Source organism: Anguilla anguilla, chromosome 18 (assembly GCF_013347855.1).
Source record: "Anguilla anguilla isolate fAngAng1 chromosome 18, fAngAng1.pri, whole genome shotgun sequence".
Classification (NCBI taxonomy): domain Eukaryota; kingdom Metazoa; phylum Chordata; class Actinopteri; order Anguilliformes; family Anguillidae; genus Anguilla; species Anguilla anguilla.
In genome coordinates this window covers 17,716,088-17,735,508 of record NC_049218.1, presented here as the reverse complement: position 1 = coordinate 17,735,508, position 19,421 = coordinate 17,716,088, and the positions used below count along the sequence as shown (strand labels likewise).

The 19,421-nt window shown below is 49.2% G+C and overlaps 1 protein-coding gene across 2 annotated transcripts in view; it reads right to left on the bottom strand.

Moving 5' to 3' along the window:
- The window catches only part of LOC118218007 (inositol polyphosphate-5-phosphatase A), a 131,068-nt gene that overhangs the window by 24,441 nt on the left and 87,206 nt on the right, over positions 1 to 19,421 (bottom strand). For both annotated transcript variants that reach the window (XM_035400303.1, XM_035400304.1), the window contains exons 9-11: positions 16,726 to 16,810; positions 689 to 784; positions 96 to 170 (exon numbers count right to left, since the gene is read on the bottom strand). In XM_035400303.1, the coding sequence (XP_035256194.1) occupies positions 96 to 170; positions 689 to 784; positions 16,726 to 16,810 (256 nt within the window). The remainder of the gene's footprint in view (positions 1 to 95; positions 171 to 688; positions 785 to 16,725; positions 16,811 to 19,421) is intronic.

Here is a 19,421-nt window from a genome sequence, read left to right as displayed (position 1 = left end):
ATTATCTAAGAAAAAAAAACCCTCCTCCTGCTGCATTTCATCAGATTACCTTACAGCACAATCTTTTCTTCAGAATGTCTAAAAGCGAACCTTACCTGGGTTCCATTGTTTTCCCGGAAAACATCTTGGTTAATATAACTAAACAGCTTCTTTTCGAGATGAAGAACGACCTAAAAAAGGAAAAAACAGAAGAGGAAATTACAGAAACATGCAAGACTATTTTTATAACACAGCACTGTAAGTAGATTTGACCAATCTGTGTGCAGGCCAATCTGGCCAATTATTATCTGTCCACCATTTGCACAAACTACTCGTTCCCGGGAAAAAACGAGTAGAAAAACCCGGGAATAACCCTTCAATTTCTCAATTTTGAGAGACTGAAAACAGTCATTAATTAAAATTCCATAAAAATTCAAAAAGCTCCTCTCTCTTCTCAAGCCAAATACACAGTGCAAAGGTTGTGGTGACATAATGATTGCTATTAAAGCAGTTCGGACTAATAAACTCATTTCAATTAGTGTGTCAGCCCCTGTTGAATGTCCTTGTGTCGTGTGTGTGTGTGTGTGTGTGCGTGCGTGTGCGTGTGCGTGTGCGTGTGCGTGTGCGTGTGTGTGTGTTGGGTGGGGTGGGGGGAAGAGAGAGGAAAGAGAGAGAGAGAGAGAGAGAGACACCCGGTGTGTGCCATTACCTTCCGATCATTGTCTGTCTCCCGGAATATTAACTTGTCGACTTCGTTGGTGTCCGCTGCTCTGACAGTCTGCATTGTAGCTGAGGAGCACAAGGTCTGTGTGGGGGGGGGGGGGATGGGGGAGAGAGGTGACGCTGCATTATCAGCAGGTTAAATTCTGGGGGTTAAAATAATGAAATTAAACCCCTAGCGCAGCACCAGGAGTGTACCAATTACCTAGAACTAAGCACGCAGAAACTGCTGGAATGTGTTAGCTGTCCATTATGGGGACTCTGTACGCTCTGTTTTGATAGTTTCAATATCAGGAATTTTTCAGGGCAAAAACAGAAACAGGTCCTGACAGGAAGCTAAAAATGAATTTTAACATTTTACAGCATCACTTTTTTCCCCATTATTCACCCTGGTGGCCCATCAAGGCTGCCACCCCTACCCCAAATGCCCCCCCCCCCCACCTCCCTAAAAGGATGTGGCAAACACATACTTCCCAAAAAAAACGAAATGATTTTCAAACATTCTGAGGAAGCTTTTTATAAAAAAAGAGCAGGGCTCTCACTTTCACTGTCTTTATTCGGGGACACATCCCCTGACCTTCAGGGTCTGGTGCAGGGTTAAATTCCCTTTTGTGGACTCTTTTAACAATTAGTTAAACATTGGACCATCTGTGTTTGAAGACAGTTGAATCAGATAATCCCTGTGGCCAGTGGTTCCCATAGCGCGTCGCTGGGGACTCCGGCTGATTCCAATTCAAAGCACAGATTAGTCAAACAGGTCAAGCCAATATATGGAAGGGGGGGGGGGGGCTCTTTAGACTGAAATGTCACAAATGAGCTCTGCTTGCCTGAAATGGCACACCAGATTAGAACAAACACCCGCTGCAACTCAAAGTGGAAGAGCCCTCCCAGTGTCTAAAGCCCCAACAAATCGCTCCATCTTTCACTCATTTAGAGCTTCCAAACACAGGGTCAATGCAGTGCTTCTGCATCCACATGCTAATGCGCTTAGAGAGCTTAAGCAGATTTCTGGAGTGAATAGGGCAATGAGAGACTAAGGGGGGGTGCAGTTGCGGGGGGGGGCTGTAGTTACCCTCCCTGTCACAAAGTCATTGTAGCCATCCTGGCTGATGAAAAATGAAAAAAGAAAAGTTCAGAAAATGAATTTACAATTTTCACTATTGTTACTGGTTCTGAAAAAAAACAGGTTAATAGATTGTTTTTTTTTTGCAACTTCCTGTAAAGAGATGCTCAGACCTCAAACACCCCCTCAAAATGTGCCTGAAGAAGCAGAAAGAGGGATGAGCGGAGGAAGAAAAAAGTATCTTATTCAAATGAGTCTTTCCAGTTACTGACTTTTACAAGCGTTTGGCTTTTCTAATTCTTTTCAGAGTCTTACCCCCCCCCCCACACACACACACACACACACAACCCTGTCAGCTTCGCAAATCCCAAACTCAGCCAACCAGAAATCTCCCGGTGTCTCGGCATAGGCCCGAAGCCCCAAACGCACAGCTTATTTAAATGAAATACCATAGTTTTAGCTTACAGAAATGCTTTCTCCATTCATGTTAAAATTATTCTCATAATCCAACAGCCAGAGCCTTTTGCAAAGTGTTTGTCAGTTCTTAGATGGCGGGGGGGGGGGGGGGGGGGGTCAAAGTCACTTGTCAGAAATGATGGACACCCCACTACACCCCCCCCCCCCCCCACGCCCCCCCGGCTTTTTGCAACTTTTAGTACTTCTCAAAGCGCGGACCAGTGAGATCACCCTCAGGTTTACAATGCCGCTCCTGCTTTGCATTCCCCGTTTCCTCCTGTCATTGTAAACTCTGTGATAGGATTCTTTTTCCTTTTTTGGCATGTTTTATTGAGCCGTTTACAAGACGAATAAAAACACGATCAGAGTGCTAGCCTGGAAAAGACGAGAGAGAAGAAAGACACTCATTCACCTTGGTCACTCATATCTGCTCCAGTACTGCAGGGTCCAATACCATACTTTGTGGCGTTTTTTTGTCTGGATGGATGGATGAATGAATTAACTGGCACTGGTATAACATTACATTAGCGGCATTTAGAAGAGGCTCTTATCCAGGGCGACACAACGTTTTCATTGAAACACATACTGATGCAATTCTGGTTAAGTACCATGCTCAGTGGTACAACAGGAGAGCCCTACCTGGGCATTGAACCTGCAAGTTTTATGTTATAAGCCCACTTCCCTACCCATTACACTTCACTTCCAGCTGGTATCCAGCTTCAGTACTTCCATACCATTCCATTCTGCATTTAGCAGACACTCTCATTCAGAGTGACTTACGCAGCCAATATTATATTTATATATACTGTACACACACACACACACACACACACAGATATATATATATATATATATAATCCATTTATACAGATGGGTATTTTACTGAAGCAATCCAGGTTAAGTAACTTGAAGCTAAAGGGTACAGCGGCAGTGCCCCACCTGGGAATTAAACTCACAGCCCCTGCATTGCAAGCCCAGTTCCCTTGTAATGTTCCCAGTGCTGCTTCTGTGTGTTTGGCGCACACGCGGACTGTGATACGCACAGCCTAAACAGCCATCTCCAACCCTGTCCCTATACTGGCCCTGGTCCGGTCGATCGGTCTGTGATTGATCAGTCGGTCACATGACCGCCACCCCCCCCCCCCCAACTCCATCAGCGCTCAGTGCCAGCTGAGCGAGCGCATCTCCGATCAATCACAGAGCGCGGGCCTCAGGGAGCGCCGCCATCGGGGGGTTAGCAAAACAACTCCCCTCCCGCACCACCACTCATCAGGCCCAATCAGGCAATTCCAGCCCTAACGAAGCGGGATTAACTGGAACCCCATGCCTTGGGTTACGAGCCTGATCAGCAGGGAGAGGGAGGTCCGGTGTTCGGTGAAGAGGAGGGATCAGCTGTTCGGTGAAGAGGGATGCGATGACCACGAGTTCGGCCAGCAGACCTCCTCTAACCGTGGAACACGCGGCAGTAATGGACGGCGCTGAGAGGAGGGGGGGAAACGCGGGCCCCTCTCTCACCGAACCCGAGGCGCACCAGTCCATGCGTTACGTGGCCTAACGCGAGTTACGCCCTGAACATGCTGCCGCTGCCCCCGAAACCACGCTAACCAAACTCATCTGAGAGGAATCGACTTTTCACTCGCTGCTCGAGGACGGGAAGGGCAGGAAAACAACAGCTGTCAGGGACGGAGGGATGGAGGGAGGAGAGGAAAAACAACTTTTTAAACTGAGTGCATTTTCTGATGCCGAGGGATTTCGGGGTGTGAACGCAGATTTGGGGGGGGGGTGCAGGGAATGGGTGGAGAGGGTGCTTTTCCGCTGACCCAGCCTAATTCGGGGGCTAATCTCACCCTCCAACGCCCACCCCCCCCCCCCCCCAACCATAAGGAAGCGAATGGTGAACAGGCCAGTGTGCTCCAGATGTTCCAGAGGAGATCCTATTCTCTTTTAAAAGAGAGGGGTTAAAGCAATCTGTTCCACATCAAAGCCGCCCCCCCCCCCCCACTCCCCCGACATTCACACAACCCCCCACCTCCCTCTACCCTCCACCCAACTTGATTGTCCTGGAAGCTCCTGCTTCAGTGCAGCAAACAGGATCTCCAAAAATCCCCTGCTCAAACACCATACTCGCACCGGGTTTCCACAAGGCACACAAACACACGCAAAGGCATGCTGTGTTCATGCACACACATTATCTTATAGCGCTCGAGTGGACATTCTTAGGAAGACAGCACTTTCCCCATAAAGCATGTATTTGTGTGCGTGCGTACGCGTGTGTGTGTGTGTGTGTGTGTGTGTGTGTGCATGCATGTGCAGTTCAACCACTCAACTGCTGACATACTTCTGTACCTCAGTCTCACACAAGAGGCTGCCAGTTCGATTCCCTGGCTGCCTCACTCGGCCCTCAGCATGTGAAGCTATACTCTGAGGGCCCTGTGGGACTGAGCGCCTTCCTCCGACAGGGCGGGGCTCCCCTAGTGCTGCAGTCCCCACAACACACACACACTTTCACTGCCACCAGCCCCCACAACACACACACTTTCACTGCCTGCAGTCCCCACAACACACACACACTTTCATTGCCACCAGTCCCCACAACACACACACTTTCACTGCCTGCAGTCCCCACAACACACACACTTTCACTGCCTGCAGTCCCCACAACACACACACTTTCACTGCCACCAGTCCCCACAACACACACACTTTCACTGCCTGCAGTCCCTACAACACACACTTTCACTGTCTGCAGTCCCCACAACACACACACACTTTCACTGTCTGCAGTCCCCACAACACACACACACTTTCACTGCCTGCAGTCCCCACAACACACACACTTTCACTGCCACCAGTCCCCACAACACACACACTTTCACTGCCACCAGTCCCCACAACACACACACTTTCACTGCCTGCAGCCCCCACAACACACACACTTTCACTGCCTGCAGTCCCCACAACACACACACACTTTCATTGCCACCAGTCCCCACAACACACACACTTTCACTGCCTGCAGTCCCCACAACACACACACTTTCACTGCCTGCAGTCCCCACAACACACACACTTTCACTGCCACCAGTCCCCACAACACACACACTTTCACTGCCTGCAGTCCCTACAACACACACTTTCACTGTCTGCAGTCCCCACAACACACACACACTTTCACTGTCTGCAGTCCCCACAACACACACACACTTTCACTGCCTGCAGTCCCCACAACACACACACTTCCACTGTCTGCAGCCCCCACAACACACACACTTTCACTGCCTGCAGTCCCCACAACACACACACACTTTCACTGTCTGCAGTCCCCACAACACACACTTTCACTGTCTGCCGTGAACACACAAACTTTCACTGCCTGCAGTCCCCACAACACACACACTTTCACTGCCACCAGTCCCCACAACACACACACTTTCACTGTCTGCAGTCCCCACAACACACACTTTCACTGTCTGCCGTGAACACACAAACTTTCACTGGCAGTTTTGTGCAGTTGCTCAGGGCAGCCCTGGCGGTAGATAGAAACGCATTGTGTGTGTTTGGAGCAGGGTGATTAGATCGTGATTAAGAGGAGAGCATGGGGGGGCGGGGGGGTTTAGGATAGCTGGAATAGGGCTCCCCAGTTCCCGTAGGTCTGGGGGGTGGGGGGGTGGGGTGGTCTGCGCTGGGGTTGGCGCTGGCGAGACAGGAGCCTGCCCTTTCTGCAGGCCCCGGCCACAGAGCGCCATTATGCCCCGCTCGCCACGCAGAAGGATGCCAGCGCGCTCGGGCCGTGCCAGCGCTGGCAGCCGCGCCCGCCGCGTCTCTGCATGCGCGATTGAGACATCTGTCCGCTCGCCGGGAACCCGCGGCACCCACGACAACACATTTCCCCTCACCTCCCCGACAACCATTAAACAGGAATGATTCTAAATCACTTCTGACCCCCCCCCCCCAAACACCCCATGCTGGAGGACGTCCAGGGCAGCGACAGTACTCCTGTAGAAAGCCCCCCCCCCCCCCACTCTTTGGTTTGCTAATTAATCCTGTTTAACAAAAATATATTAATCAGAGTCCTGACCGGAGCAGGTGATGGGGTACAATTTTGGGAGGGGGTCAACCTGCACCACTCCTGATTACCAAATTCAGCTGGCACTGGCAGGGCGGGGGGGGGGGGGGTAACTTTTATTGAGCGTTTGGAGAATGCTTAAACTTTCACCAAGCTGAATATTAAATCCCACCCTGAGACGCGGAGCATGAATCAGGGTTTATTCGAACCCCGGTCAGCCCCCTACAGCGCAACACTGTTTTACGGGGACCTGGGGCAATGGAGGGGCGTGGAGGCGCTGTTGGGGGTCTCTCGGCACCCCGCACTCTCCAACGAACCGAGAGAAGGGCGCAAGGTAATGATAATGCCCGCCTATTTATCTGGTGCATATAACATCTGGGAAACTTCTCTAAAACAATCGCAGGCCTCCCCAAGTGCCATTCTGCCCCATGTTACCGTCAGGTCCCAGTAAAACGCATTTGTCCCCGCGAAACGGATAATGGACAGGCCACAAATCATCCCTACACAACAGAGTGGGGGTGTCAGCACAGGAAAGGGCCTGTGTGTGTTCCCCCCCCCCCCCCAACCCCCCGGTTTTTAACTCATCTGCTCTCCCATTCAGACGGTCCTGCAGGACAAATTGACCTGCTTGGTTGTCTTTCAGAGTCAGTGCAGCGCACAGAGAAAGGGACAGAGCTAAGACACTGAGAACAGCCCTATAAAAATTCATCACTTTAACCCTGCTGACCCCACACACACACACACCCACACACACCACATATACACACACACACACCCCACACACACACACACACACACACACACACAGGCACACACCACACACACACCACAAACACACAAATACAAAAACACACACACACATACAGAAACACACTGACTTGCACACACTCGTCCATACATACAGAAGCACACACACACACACACACATAGAATCACACACACACACCCCTCTCTCCTCTCCTGGAAGGCCAGCAGATGCCTCATTGTGTCTGACGGAGGGGCTGTACTGCACAGTACACTAGGCAGGAAGCTCTGGACTGCCACCTGTACAAAGAGAGGCCAAGCAAAGATTTAATCCCCAAACTCAAGCCCACCTCCCCACTGCTGCTGTAAGTCAGCCGCTCAGAACCAATCGCAGCAGATGTCCGCAAGACTGTTTAACATGCAGGCTTCCGCAGCCTCTCCCCAAGGCAGTAAAACGCCCATTTCAACACGTTTCTTTCCCGACAGAGTCACGCTGAAAGGTATTCTAATGCTGATCAACTCGCTTGTTGTCAACAGCGACGGCTCCTCGATTAAAGCTTTCTTTTTTAAGGAAAGGAAACAAATAACTCAACCAACTTCTGTTTCTCAGATTCACGTCTAAGACTTCACGCCCCCCTGACCTACGGACTTTGTGTACAAGTTTCCTCTCTCTCCGTCACTCCAACGTTTCTGAGCCGACGTCCTGTCCTACGGACGCTCGCTCACTTCCTGCGGAGGCTGAAGGGAGAGCGATGGAGAAACACATTCAGCGTCCGGAGGGCCCGGGGGGCGAGGGCCGCATCGCAGGCTCGCTAACAGAGGGCTGAGCGCGGAGCTCAATCAGAGGGCATAAGAGCCCTGATCAGCCATCGGAGATATCCGCTAAACGGCTGTAACCGCTCCAGTTCATTACCGCCCTGATCAATACCATCACGGCGGACCACATAATGACACCTTAATCCAGGCCTTTACACTAATAAACCGCTCCGGACTATCTATTATATCTGCACAGGTAAAATAAATCACAAGCCCATTGACAGCACAATTACTGCGATTCAAGTCCACTGAGGGGTGGGGTGGGGTGGGGAGGGGGGGGGGGGGGCAGAGTGAAAAAAGCCAGAGAAGTTTACGTAGATAAAATAAATAAATTGGGGAAAAAAAGAAGTTTTTTTTCCTACCCTGTTAAAAAGGTCAATTATTTCAGTTAAAATAACATCCTGAATAAAGGACTCCTGACTCCTGGAAGCCAGGCCTGAGTAATGCCACAGGGGTGAGGAGTTTTCCACAAAAAGTGCTTCATTCCCTTTTTTTTTAAGAAGGGTCTTGGCATTCGCCCCCAGCCTCTCTCAGTGTACAGTGTGAAAGGGTCCGGGCCACAATGCCTTCGGCCCAAACAAAGAACAATGATTCATTTTACGCCCCTGTGTTTGTTTGCTCCATTTCATCTAAATGATGTGCTTGTCCATAGTGGGAAAGGGGGGGGGGGTGCTGTGGTGTGACTCAAGGAGAAGAGGAGGTTGTGGTGGTGGTGGGGGGGGGGTAAAGGTACTAAGACTGGGCCCCGCTTCACTGCGGCTACGCTGTGCTAGGCAACCATCAAGTGGGTGGGCTTTGTCATACATTTTACCCCCAAATTTCATGCCCATCCCCCTAAATGTGACCCCACTCCGAAGCTTTTATGCCCCTGACAACTTAGCGCAGGAAAACATGCAGCTCCTCTGATAGCATGAAATCGGGAACAAAGGCGTCCCCCCCGCCCCGGAGAGGGAAAGGGGGCCGCGCCCCAGGACCGCCCGAGACGGGACGCACACAGATGTCAGCGCGCCCGTCCTCCGGCCCCGCCGAAAAGGGGGAGGGGCCTGACGGGGAGAAATGAGCCTGGAACGCATTGTTTTCACGTTAACCCCCCCCCCCCCCCACACACACACACCCCACCCACCCAAAAACAGAACGGAGCAGGACGAGCCCCCGGAGCGGCCCTCGGGGATAAATCACCCAGGGAAAAAGGTGAACGGGGCCCATGAATCCTCGGCGTGGCACTTTATTGGCCCTTTAAATATGATCTGATGTTTATCCAGCGCGTCAGAGGGGAAGAGCCTCTCTTAGTGTCGGGGAGCCGAGGCCGCCCTGACTGGGCGAAGAGAAACGGCCTGCACTGCCGCACGACTGCGGGAGCCGGCACGCAACACACAAACAACCCCACCGCCCGCCGTGCACCATTTAAGGGTGCTCCCACACTCCGGCTTTCTGTCTCCTTTAACTCTGGATCAAACGGAAATATTAAATCTCCTTTAAAAATGACACTCAGAATCGATCAAACAGAACACATAGTAAAATGTCCAGTGTTAATTAAACTCTTACTAGTTTATATGAATGAACTGGACCAAATGTACACTGTAAGACTTACTTTAACACTTAACATTTTAATGGCGACATTACATACACTGGCTATTAACAAGAGGCTATGAAAAAATATTAATAATATGCGTTTTTTTTTTTAAATTCTTAAATTACCTTGATTTTTTTTTTTTAAAGGTAATTTAAGAAACTACACTAGAATAAACAGCACCCTGATTGGACAGGCACAGAATCCAGGAGCCACGGCCTTAGAGACTCGCGGGAGAACCGGGCTTCATGGAACCCGGGGAAGCCGTTTGCGTTAACTAACAGAACACTTATACATCATCCCCTTGAGGACAGCAGACACAGGGGACGCTCGATTAATCAAAGCATGGTCCTTTTCACCTACCGCTTTTTTCCACCCGAAAATTCTAAAATGTTAATGCGCAGTTAGATTAACGTAATCGGTGGTAAAGCATTGGCGGTTTTCGTTTAGGAGAAAGGCAGTTTAGACCTTTTCTTGAAACCAAAGCGGAGAAGCAGCGCTGGGAGACATGTGGAATATGCTGTTACATAACCGTGTAAAACACCAAACACAGTTCCCTGAGGCTGCTGAGCTGGGAGAAAAAAAACGGTTATTGTTCTCCCGCCAGAAACAGGAGGCTGCATTAGTCAAAAAATAGACTGACATCATACAAACAGACTATTGGGACGCACAATGAGATCCTTATTTCTATTAGTGCATGCTACATTTCATTGCGCTAAATAAAAACGCCGTTGTTACCGGCATTCGTTTCCAAACGTTTTGACCCCGAAGCATGATTTATTAAAAAAAGAAAGAAATAAAAAGAAAATACACTCTTAAGCACTCCACGGGTCCAAATAAATTATGTGGCCGCAGTTGTAGCAGTAAGGAACAGCGAACTTATTTGTTTGCGCTCGTGAAAAGAGACGCTGTTAAAAACGTTTGCTTTAAAGCGCGGAGCCTGGGGTGCCCTCATTTCCGGATGACAGGGCCGTCTCAGCTGTCAGTTACTTGGTTTTACAATAAAAAAGAAGTGCACTTCAGTGCTGACTACACTCGGAGCTTTCACACGGCCAGCCTCATTAACAGTGTGAAACAGGGACACACACGATGATCTCAGACTCAGACAATTCTGCCATATTTCTCCACTTTAAACAGAAATAAAGAAAACGGATTAAAAAATCGACTTTTAACAAATAGGCCTACTACGAAACGAAAAAAAGACTGGCATTAAAGTGCGCATGAAAAAAAAAAGATAAAAACGGCACCACAGATTTTTTTTAAACTCTCTTGAGCTTTCTTAAATTAATGACTGAACTAATAATAATAATAATAATAATATTTTCAAATCATTAAAACAACTGCAGTAAATAACATAGAAACTATAAATAAATATAAGAAATACCCCATGGATATATTACACCATAACACAGAAACACACTTATTACGGAAATCGTGTTGATATAACAAAGTACAAAAACAAAGTCACCGCAAAATATCTCTGACGGTATAACAGGTTATCAACAGGAACATCTGCGAACCAGGTGAATTTATTCCATTAAATTTACTAAATAAATATTGGGCCTCCAGATACCGTTAATACAGCACATTTTTCATGTAATCCTCAATGATAGATGGGAAGGTGAGTGCGGCTATGTGTGCTGTCCGACGAGAGACGGTGAAATAACAGAGGTGAATGCCGGCCGGCCGGTCGTCTGTGTTAGTGCGCGCTTTAGCCAATATTCATAGCGCAATCCGGCATCTGGACTCAATTTAACAGAAGAGCTTTCATTAAAAGAAGAGCTCTCTCTCACTGACTGCAGTGACCCAATAGCAGAGACGTTTTCTCCTGCAGAAAGAGTGTGTGTTTTTTTTCTGCACTCGTGTGAACAGCTTTTGCAGAGGTGGTGAAGAGCGGCATTTTGTCACGCAGGGTACTTCGTCAGGACGAAGGATGAAGGAGAAACAAACAAACAAAAAAAAAACAAAAAAAAAAAACAACGTTTTTCAGACCCAAAAAATGTGAGAGATTTTCTGAAAAGAGGTGTGGTTTTATATTTCATTTTCCTTCGATACATTAGAAACCGAATCCCTGAATCACTGGAATCAAGTGGCAATTTGAAAGACAGTAAGACAGTAAAACAGATCAATTTCTTCATTTCTCTATTACTGTAGCTGCAGAATGTAACATTTGTATCACTCGTAACTGGAGGGATGAGTCAGTGTTGTTCCCTCGACTGCACCCCGGAGAAGTGTACGGGACGAGGTACGAGGTGGGGGAGGGTGTCCCGTCCTGAAGCCTACAGCCCAGAGGGGCAGGTGGCGGGAAGGACGACAGGGTGGCCAGCTACGGGCGATGGCGGTGCCAGGCGCTGCCCTCACCCCGAGTCACACCACCACTGGCACAGCTGACGCTGCCCCCCCCCCCACCCCCACCACAGAACAAAAGACTGGTCAAAAGGCCTGGGTCTACTTCAAACACGCAGCCATTAATGAGAACACGCCCAGACAGGGGGCGTGTAATCGCTCTTAATTTGCACCGCGTTCCGATTACAGGCCGAGCATCCGATCAAAGTGACATCGCTTCTGTTCCACCCCAAGCCCTCCCACCCCCCCACCCCCCGCGCTCTATCTCTCTCTTTTTATGTCTTCATTTACATCTCCAGCAAACAGAGGAAGAGACGGAATAAAAGAGAAGAGCTAAATAAGAGCACTTGTCCGGGGGGAATAGCGTCCCTCTGTGTAGCCGCTCTGATAATGGAGCTTTATGGTGATGCAGGCGCAGATAACGCACCACCTTCATTCTGTCACTCTTCATTCTAACCTCCAAGGCTGGCAGCTGGGGGTGTCTGTGCTGCTGGTGGTGTGTGTGTGTGTGTGTGTGTGCGTGTGTGCGTATGTGGGGAGGGGGGGTCAACATTGCTGGTGTCAAGAGTCCTAGAGAACAGAGGGCCAATCAGTGCTGGCCCGCTGGTTAAATGGATAGATCCCAAAATTAATTAGCTTGACTAATGTACTGTACACTTAATTACACCACAATGTTTTGATTTATAGGGGGACAAAAGAACAAACACTAATCAAAGTCAGGACGGAGATGAAAGCGCTTAACAGTGTAAAAAAAAAACATGAGTTTGTGTCTAAGCTGCAGACAGTCATTCCCTGCGAGCACACACACACACACACACACACACACACACACACACGCACACATGCACACACACACCTCCTGTAAAGCAGACAAACTGTGAAAAATGAAATATTTATCACCCCCGGCCTGTCATTAAGGAGAGTTTTATAGGAGTCATCCTGAGCAATGCTTGTAACCAGTCGCACGTTTAATTTCATGGTGATGAAGAGGAGAAGGCAGAGACAAAAGGAGGAAGATTGATGCCCGCGGCTCGCCTGGGTTAGTGCCGCGCGGCGCGGTGCGGTGCCGTGCGGGTAAAATGAGCTGGGATGATGTGGGGCAGGAGCCACTGAAACAGCGATGGGGGGGGGGGGTGTCAGACCGGGAGAGACGCTGGTTCGCTAACAGAGTAGAATGATATCTCTGTTGCAGTGATGATAAACTCCAATTAAAACGGGCATGCGCCATGTCACGGGGACAGTCGATCATGCCAGTAATTAACCTCCTCGCTGGCCTCTATCAATCCTTAAATTGGACTGCCCCGTTTGAAGCTCATAGGTTCTTTTTCCTTTTTTTCCCCCCCTCCGCACAAATTAAATTTACATTCTATTAAGTTTAATTGCGAGGGATTTTTAAATATACTGGAATCCAGGCACGGGGCTCTGCTCCTGTCAGAAGGCCTACTTCACAAAGGACGGTTCCAGAGGATCCAGAGATTCCCATCATGCACTTCTCTGACCTCAGCGTGGTCAGAATAATCTCAAGCAGGCGGTTTCTCCCCCTGCTTGAATCTCCCACACACACACACACACACACACACACACACACACACACACACACACACACACACACACACACACACACACACACACACACACACACACACACACATAATCTTGCACATTTGAAAAACTATGTTGAAATGGCAGAAACCTTTTTTTTTTTTTACACCCACACTAGAGAGAATTTATGGGAAGGTGTGAGATTAAACCATTACAGGATCCATGGGGACACTGGCAGGAATCTCAGTCCTCGGATGAAGTCATGATTATGTCAGTGAAAAAAGGAACACAATTTACAGGACTGTAGCAACACCGCTAATGTAAGATCAGCTGTGAACTATAGCAGGGCTGTGAAGGAAACTGTAAAAACCAAATTGGACTGACAAGTGCAGTGAAAGATCGTTCCACTTCCTGTGTGTCACTTCCTGTGTGAAGCAGGAAGTACTGCATATTAGGGCGTTTCCCAAACTTTCAAGGCTCATGGTCCCCTAAACGAGTGACTACATTTTCTGTGACTCATCTCGAATGCAAAATTAGCATGACTCGTGTGTGTGTGTGTGTGTGTGTGCGGACGTGTGTGTGTGTGGTTGTTTGTGGTGGTGTGTGTGTGTGCGGACATTTGCATATATGCTTGTGCCCATGGGTGTGTGTGCATGTGTGCGTGCATACTTGCGTGCTTGTGTGTGCGTGTGTGTGTACACACCCAGGGGAGATGAGGCACACCATTAGTGTCCACGTGGGTGGGGCCATTGTCCCACTGTGAAAGGACCTCTGAATGAGGGTCAATTGAAGCCAATTCTCTCTGTCTGCTGTCATTTATGGCACAGCCCCACTCTCCATGCTCCCGGCCTGTGGTTACTGACCCCGCTCTGGAAGCATGCCAGGAATCCAGCGCCCGAGTCCGGCCCCCAAGAAAGCCCCAGCAAACAGTAACCCCCCAGCACCCGCCACATGACTGGCCGGACTGAAGCATGATGGGAAAACGGCGCCTCGGGCCCGCTGTGGCGGTGGCCGTCGCCGGAGGTTTCAGGGGTGCGAGGGTCTCCTCTTTCAGAGCAGAAGCTCCCGCTTAAAAGCTTCTCCGTCTCAATTTGGTGGGACATTTTTTTCTCTTCCTAGAGTTGCGCAGATTTACGAGACGGACGTGGAGGCGGCGAACGGGGCCAGTGTGTCTCCGAATCAATCTCCGGTTAAGTACGCGCAATCAATACGCCCGCGGCCGGCCGCGCCGCTGAGGACCGCCGAGCGCGCACTAATTGTGCCGCTGACATTAATTGTCATTAAACCGCTGATATATTTCCGCACTGTCGCGGGGGCCGCCACCGAGGACGCCGCGTTTGTTTACTGATTACATCACACCGCCGCCTCGCAGCCAAAAATGCATTTCCGCGACCGTCGACAGGCCCCGCTCTCGCCAGCCTGCTTACGAGACCGTTCACACAGAGCGCCCATCCTTCAGTTAATCACTTCAGTGCACAGCCTCAATATTACCAACGTACAGAGACACAAAATAACATCACATTATTATTATTAAAACCATTAATTAAGGGAGGAACATCAACTCTGTAACAGGTTGTGCAACACTAGCCTCCATGATGAAGACTACAATGATGATGAAGAACGTGGAACAGAGTGCTATGCTCTTATAATCCTCAAAGCTGTGTGTGTGGGGGGGTGGGGTCATGGCTCACAGGCCAAACTTCCTGGAGCCCTCCCCATCAGACTAAAGGCCCCCTGTGGTGTAGCCCCTCCCCCAGACCTCAGAAAATCAATCAGAAACATCTGGCAGAACATGGGGGGGGGTGGAGGGTTGTGTGTGAGGGGGGTGAGTGTGTGAGAGTGGGATGGCAGCAGGGACAGGCACACAAGCTCAGAGCCTCAGATAGCCTTACACATTTATGGAAAAGGGGTCACGACCCCTCCACATTTAAACAGCACTTTCTGAGTGCTGCAGACACTGATAGGCTCTGTCAGTGTTTACCCTCCCTGCAGGCCAGGGGGTGGACACGGGCATGTGGGAGAGCCGCTCTCCACCACATGATCTGCTTGGCCCCATTACACCCTGCGCTATGTACACTGCACACAGCCAGGATGAGGTCTCATCCATTACTTAGCCGCAGCATGTTCTCCTCTCCCCAGCCAAAGCCATGTCAGGTTCCCCCATATATCTGAGGCTGTAAAATGCAAGAGGAAGTGACACTGAAGGTCTCTGAATTAAAAGGTCTACCTGAGAATTTAGGATTATAAAAAATAAACCCTCTACATCCTTGTACCAACCCAGGAGCATCCTTACCCCTTTATCATTTTGACTGTGGCTGCTTCAAATCTGCACCCATCAATCATGACAAAGGAATGAAGTTTAAAAGGCATGTTTCATTAAAAAAACAGCGCATTCAGAACAGGGCAAGGGGTTGGGATTAATGCTCGGAGCAACAAAGTTTCCCTGACAGGGGATGTTGACTTAGAAGCAACTTCAAAATTATCTGCCACATTGGCAAAAGGCTCACTGGATCTAACTGACCTGATCACAGAACAAGAAGAAAAAAAATACCATTGTTGCAGCAGCCAACAGTGCCCCATGTGGCAGGATACAGTAACTACACAGCACTGTTCACCCACTTCCAGGTTGCCGGACTACAGAGAGAAGCAGTCTGAGGTGAAGACTCTCAGGTGAACCCCGCCAGGGCAGCGAACTCCCGCAGCTTCAGCGCGGGGCGCTAGTGCGGGGCGCTAACGCGAGAGCCGTCACCACGGCCTTATCGGTGGCCGCCCCCCTCCCCGGTTTTACGGCTCATTATCGGGCGGGCCGCTATCTGGCCGGCCATTGTGAGGGACGTGACCGCCTTTATTCCGGCGGTTCATTAGCAACCCGCAAGGAGACGCGGCGCGATCCATTCTCTGCCGGGGGGAAAGGCGGAGAGAGCAAACACAGCTGAGCTGCTCTTGAAGGAGCAAGATGATGAGTCATAAATCTAAAAGGGGGGGTATTTGGGGGGGGGGGGGGGTCTGCCCCACCTCTGCATCACAGCAGAGTCAATGCCTCCACAGGACCCAGTCAAAGACAGGGAGAAGCTCTCACCTGTCCTCGGACCCCACACAATCACACTGAACCCTCCCACTGATTCAGTCCTGCATCCTGTGCTACTGGTCTACAAGGCAAGGCACTGAACAGGCATTGCCAACTGATCCCAGATCTGCACCAGGTGACTAATCCACAGGGCAGGGTATTGAACAGACCTTACCAACTGATCCCAGATATGTGCCAGGTGACTAATCCAGAGCACAGGGCATTGAACAGGCATTAGCAACTGATCCCAAATCAGTGACAGGTGAGAGGATGTACTCCCTTCAGTAGGACAGAAGGAATTTGGTCAGTCAGAAGCACAGAAGAAAACTTTTTCACTTAATTTCTAAATGGCTTACCTCAACAACTTGCCTGGAGTCCAGCCTGAAGTTGAAGTCTCCAAAGATAAAGTATGGCACCTTTTCATACCTCTGGTCTGTAATCCTGCAAAGACCAGGAGGGGAAATCCACGGATTAACTGGGAAATCAATTCATTGCCAAACTAGGAACACAACATTTCAGCCTTTAGAACACGCTCTTATCCAGAGCAACTGACACAGATTACAGTTTTTACATACAATCCATTTATACAGCGGAACATTTACTGAAGCAATCCAGGTTAAGTGCCAACCCATTAAACAAGAATTTTAGCAGTATAAATATATGTGGCACGTTTATGGTATATCGCAGGTGAACTAAAATCTCAGAGCACAAGGAAACATCATAAACTACTAAAACAGTGATAAAATTGTAGAATTCATTTAATTCCATTAGTGGAATTAGCTACCTAATAATCTAGTGGGTTAATATAACAAGAACAGGGGTGAGGAATGTTGAAGTGCTTCTATTGGTTGGGAACATTGATGTGGGTTCATGCTAGTATAGCACAAGTACCGTGAATTCATATGTAGCAGCTACCTACTGCAGGTAGCCTCGCGGCTAAAGACTGTGTGCTCCTCCTGTAAACTCATGAACACTTTACACCCTGCAGTCCACACAGAACAGCGGGAGAGGGGGCTGATGGGAGGAGAGGTGCATCTCCGACTGATGACAGCGGGTAATCTGCCGGGGCCTGGCGCGTTGCTGGGAGGAAGTCGTGTAGCGGCAACCGAAGGAAGCCCTGCCAACTTAAACGCACTCTACTCCAGATGGAGAACGGCCAACCCAGGACCCAGCTTATGTCTTTGACAAGAACCATTACCGACTAAGTCACTTGGTAGCGAACCAGATTTTTTATTTTTATTCGATTTTTAAGTGCTTCCACTTTATTATCTGTGGGTAGTTTTCTGCAGTACACAGCACCACCTGGTGGAACTCAACTCTTCAACATTGTAAACAAAACAAACAATAAACAAATTAAATCACAGCACCAAAAAAGAATGCAGTACGAGTTCAAACCAAGGAACAAAATCCGCCCTCAGCTTTCACACACCGACCCAGTTGCTTTTATTTCCATTAACTCGGAACAGAACTTTGGGGAGTTTCGCACACGCAGCTAAATGTTAATATTAACCAGTGGCCATGTGCCGGTCCTGCATCAGTCGCGTAGCGGTCTGACCAAGGGGTTGAGGTTCCCTAGAGTAGCACTGAGGTACAGAGCCTCATGAAGCTTGGATTTCAGTCCCACCTACAGGCGACTGCAGCCAGCATTTCAGCACTTTAAAAATGCAACTAAGCCACACATGATTAACTCTTTCACCTAATCATTTACCTTTACAGGGATCCTTTTAAAGTACAGAGATAAGAAATTAAAGCAGGAAGGTTCCTCTTGTGTAATTAACGATTCGGGATGCTTGCCTACCTAATCACAGGGGTAAATCTGAGCAACTCCACGCTGATAACAATATATTTATGACACCATAAAAGACACAGTGCTGTCGGTCCCTTCCTGGCTCTCTGTAGTAAAACAAAGGAGGCACTTCTGTGGAGGTGTTAGGAGGCCCACAAGCACACAGCCCTACAGTGGAGCTGTTTGCCGTCTCCCTGTCCTTATCAGCGGAGGGCCAGGCCGCCCCGCACAGAGCTCACCGTACAGGGGAGATACGTGTGAGGCCATTTCATTTATTTCACCTTTATGGAACCAGGCAGGTCAACTCGATCCACACCTGCAGTGAGGACATGGGGGATCAGCCCATAATGCTCTAGTCGGAAAGCAAGCCACAGGGGGATCAAACTCATTTTCATCAGAATGTCTGTCTGACAGGGGTTGTGTTGGCATTCTGCTTTTTGAAGTTCCAGGAAGTTAAAAGGTGTCCCTAGGCTGGCCTGGAAGAGCTCTGCTCAATCCACTGGCATTCCCTGCACCTCATTCCAATCTGTGGGCCGAAGGCATCCTCAGCCATTTTCTATCATAGTAATAGATTACTTCCTGCCCGTGTGACTCTGCACAGTAAAATGCCCAGTGCTAATTCAACTTCTACAGAGTACATATGGTCCTACTGTGGACCAGAGTGGGACCACATGTAATCCCTCAGAGTTGCTTTAACACTGGACGTTTTACTCCGTGAATCCTGCTAGTTTAAGTGCCTAAGGCAACGAAAGTGCAGCTGTAAATCACTCAGCCACGATAATCAGGAAGGGCTACCGTCACCCTTCAACTCCCGAGCACACTCTCGCCCATCGGTTTCCAATGAGTGAGAGAGGGCCATTTCTCTGGGGTCCTAGGCAAATATCCACCTTCTTTAACATCTCCAGCTTTTTTGTTTAGCAGATGCTACTCTCCCCAGTGGATTTTTCTGCGTTTCCTACATCCTCATCAGTTATTACAGCCCAACATTTACTGAAGCAAGGTCTATTTACTTGAATTTGTCACAAGAGAAACCCCCTGCCTGTCGCCTCTCCCAGTTTCAGACACAAGTATGCAGAAGTCACAGTGCCAGTCCCTAATCACACCACTGCTCTACTTGTCTGTCTGCTGGGAATAAAAAAAAGTGGCTTTAGAAATATGTAGCTGTTCGCAGACTTGTTCGCTACCCAAATAATGTGACAGCGAGCGTGTTCTTTCCGCGAGGAGAGACGGGGTGACACAAAGCCCATTCAGAGGCGTGTAATGCGG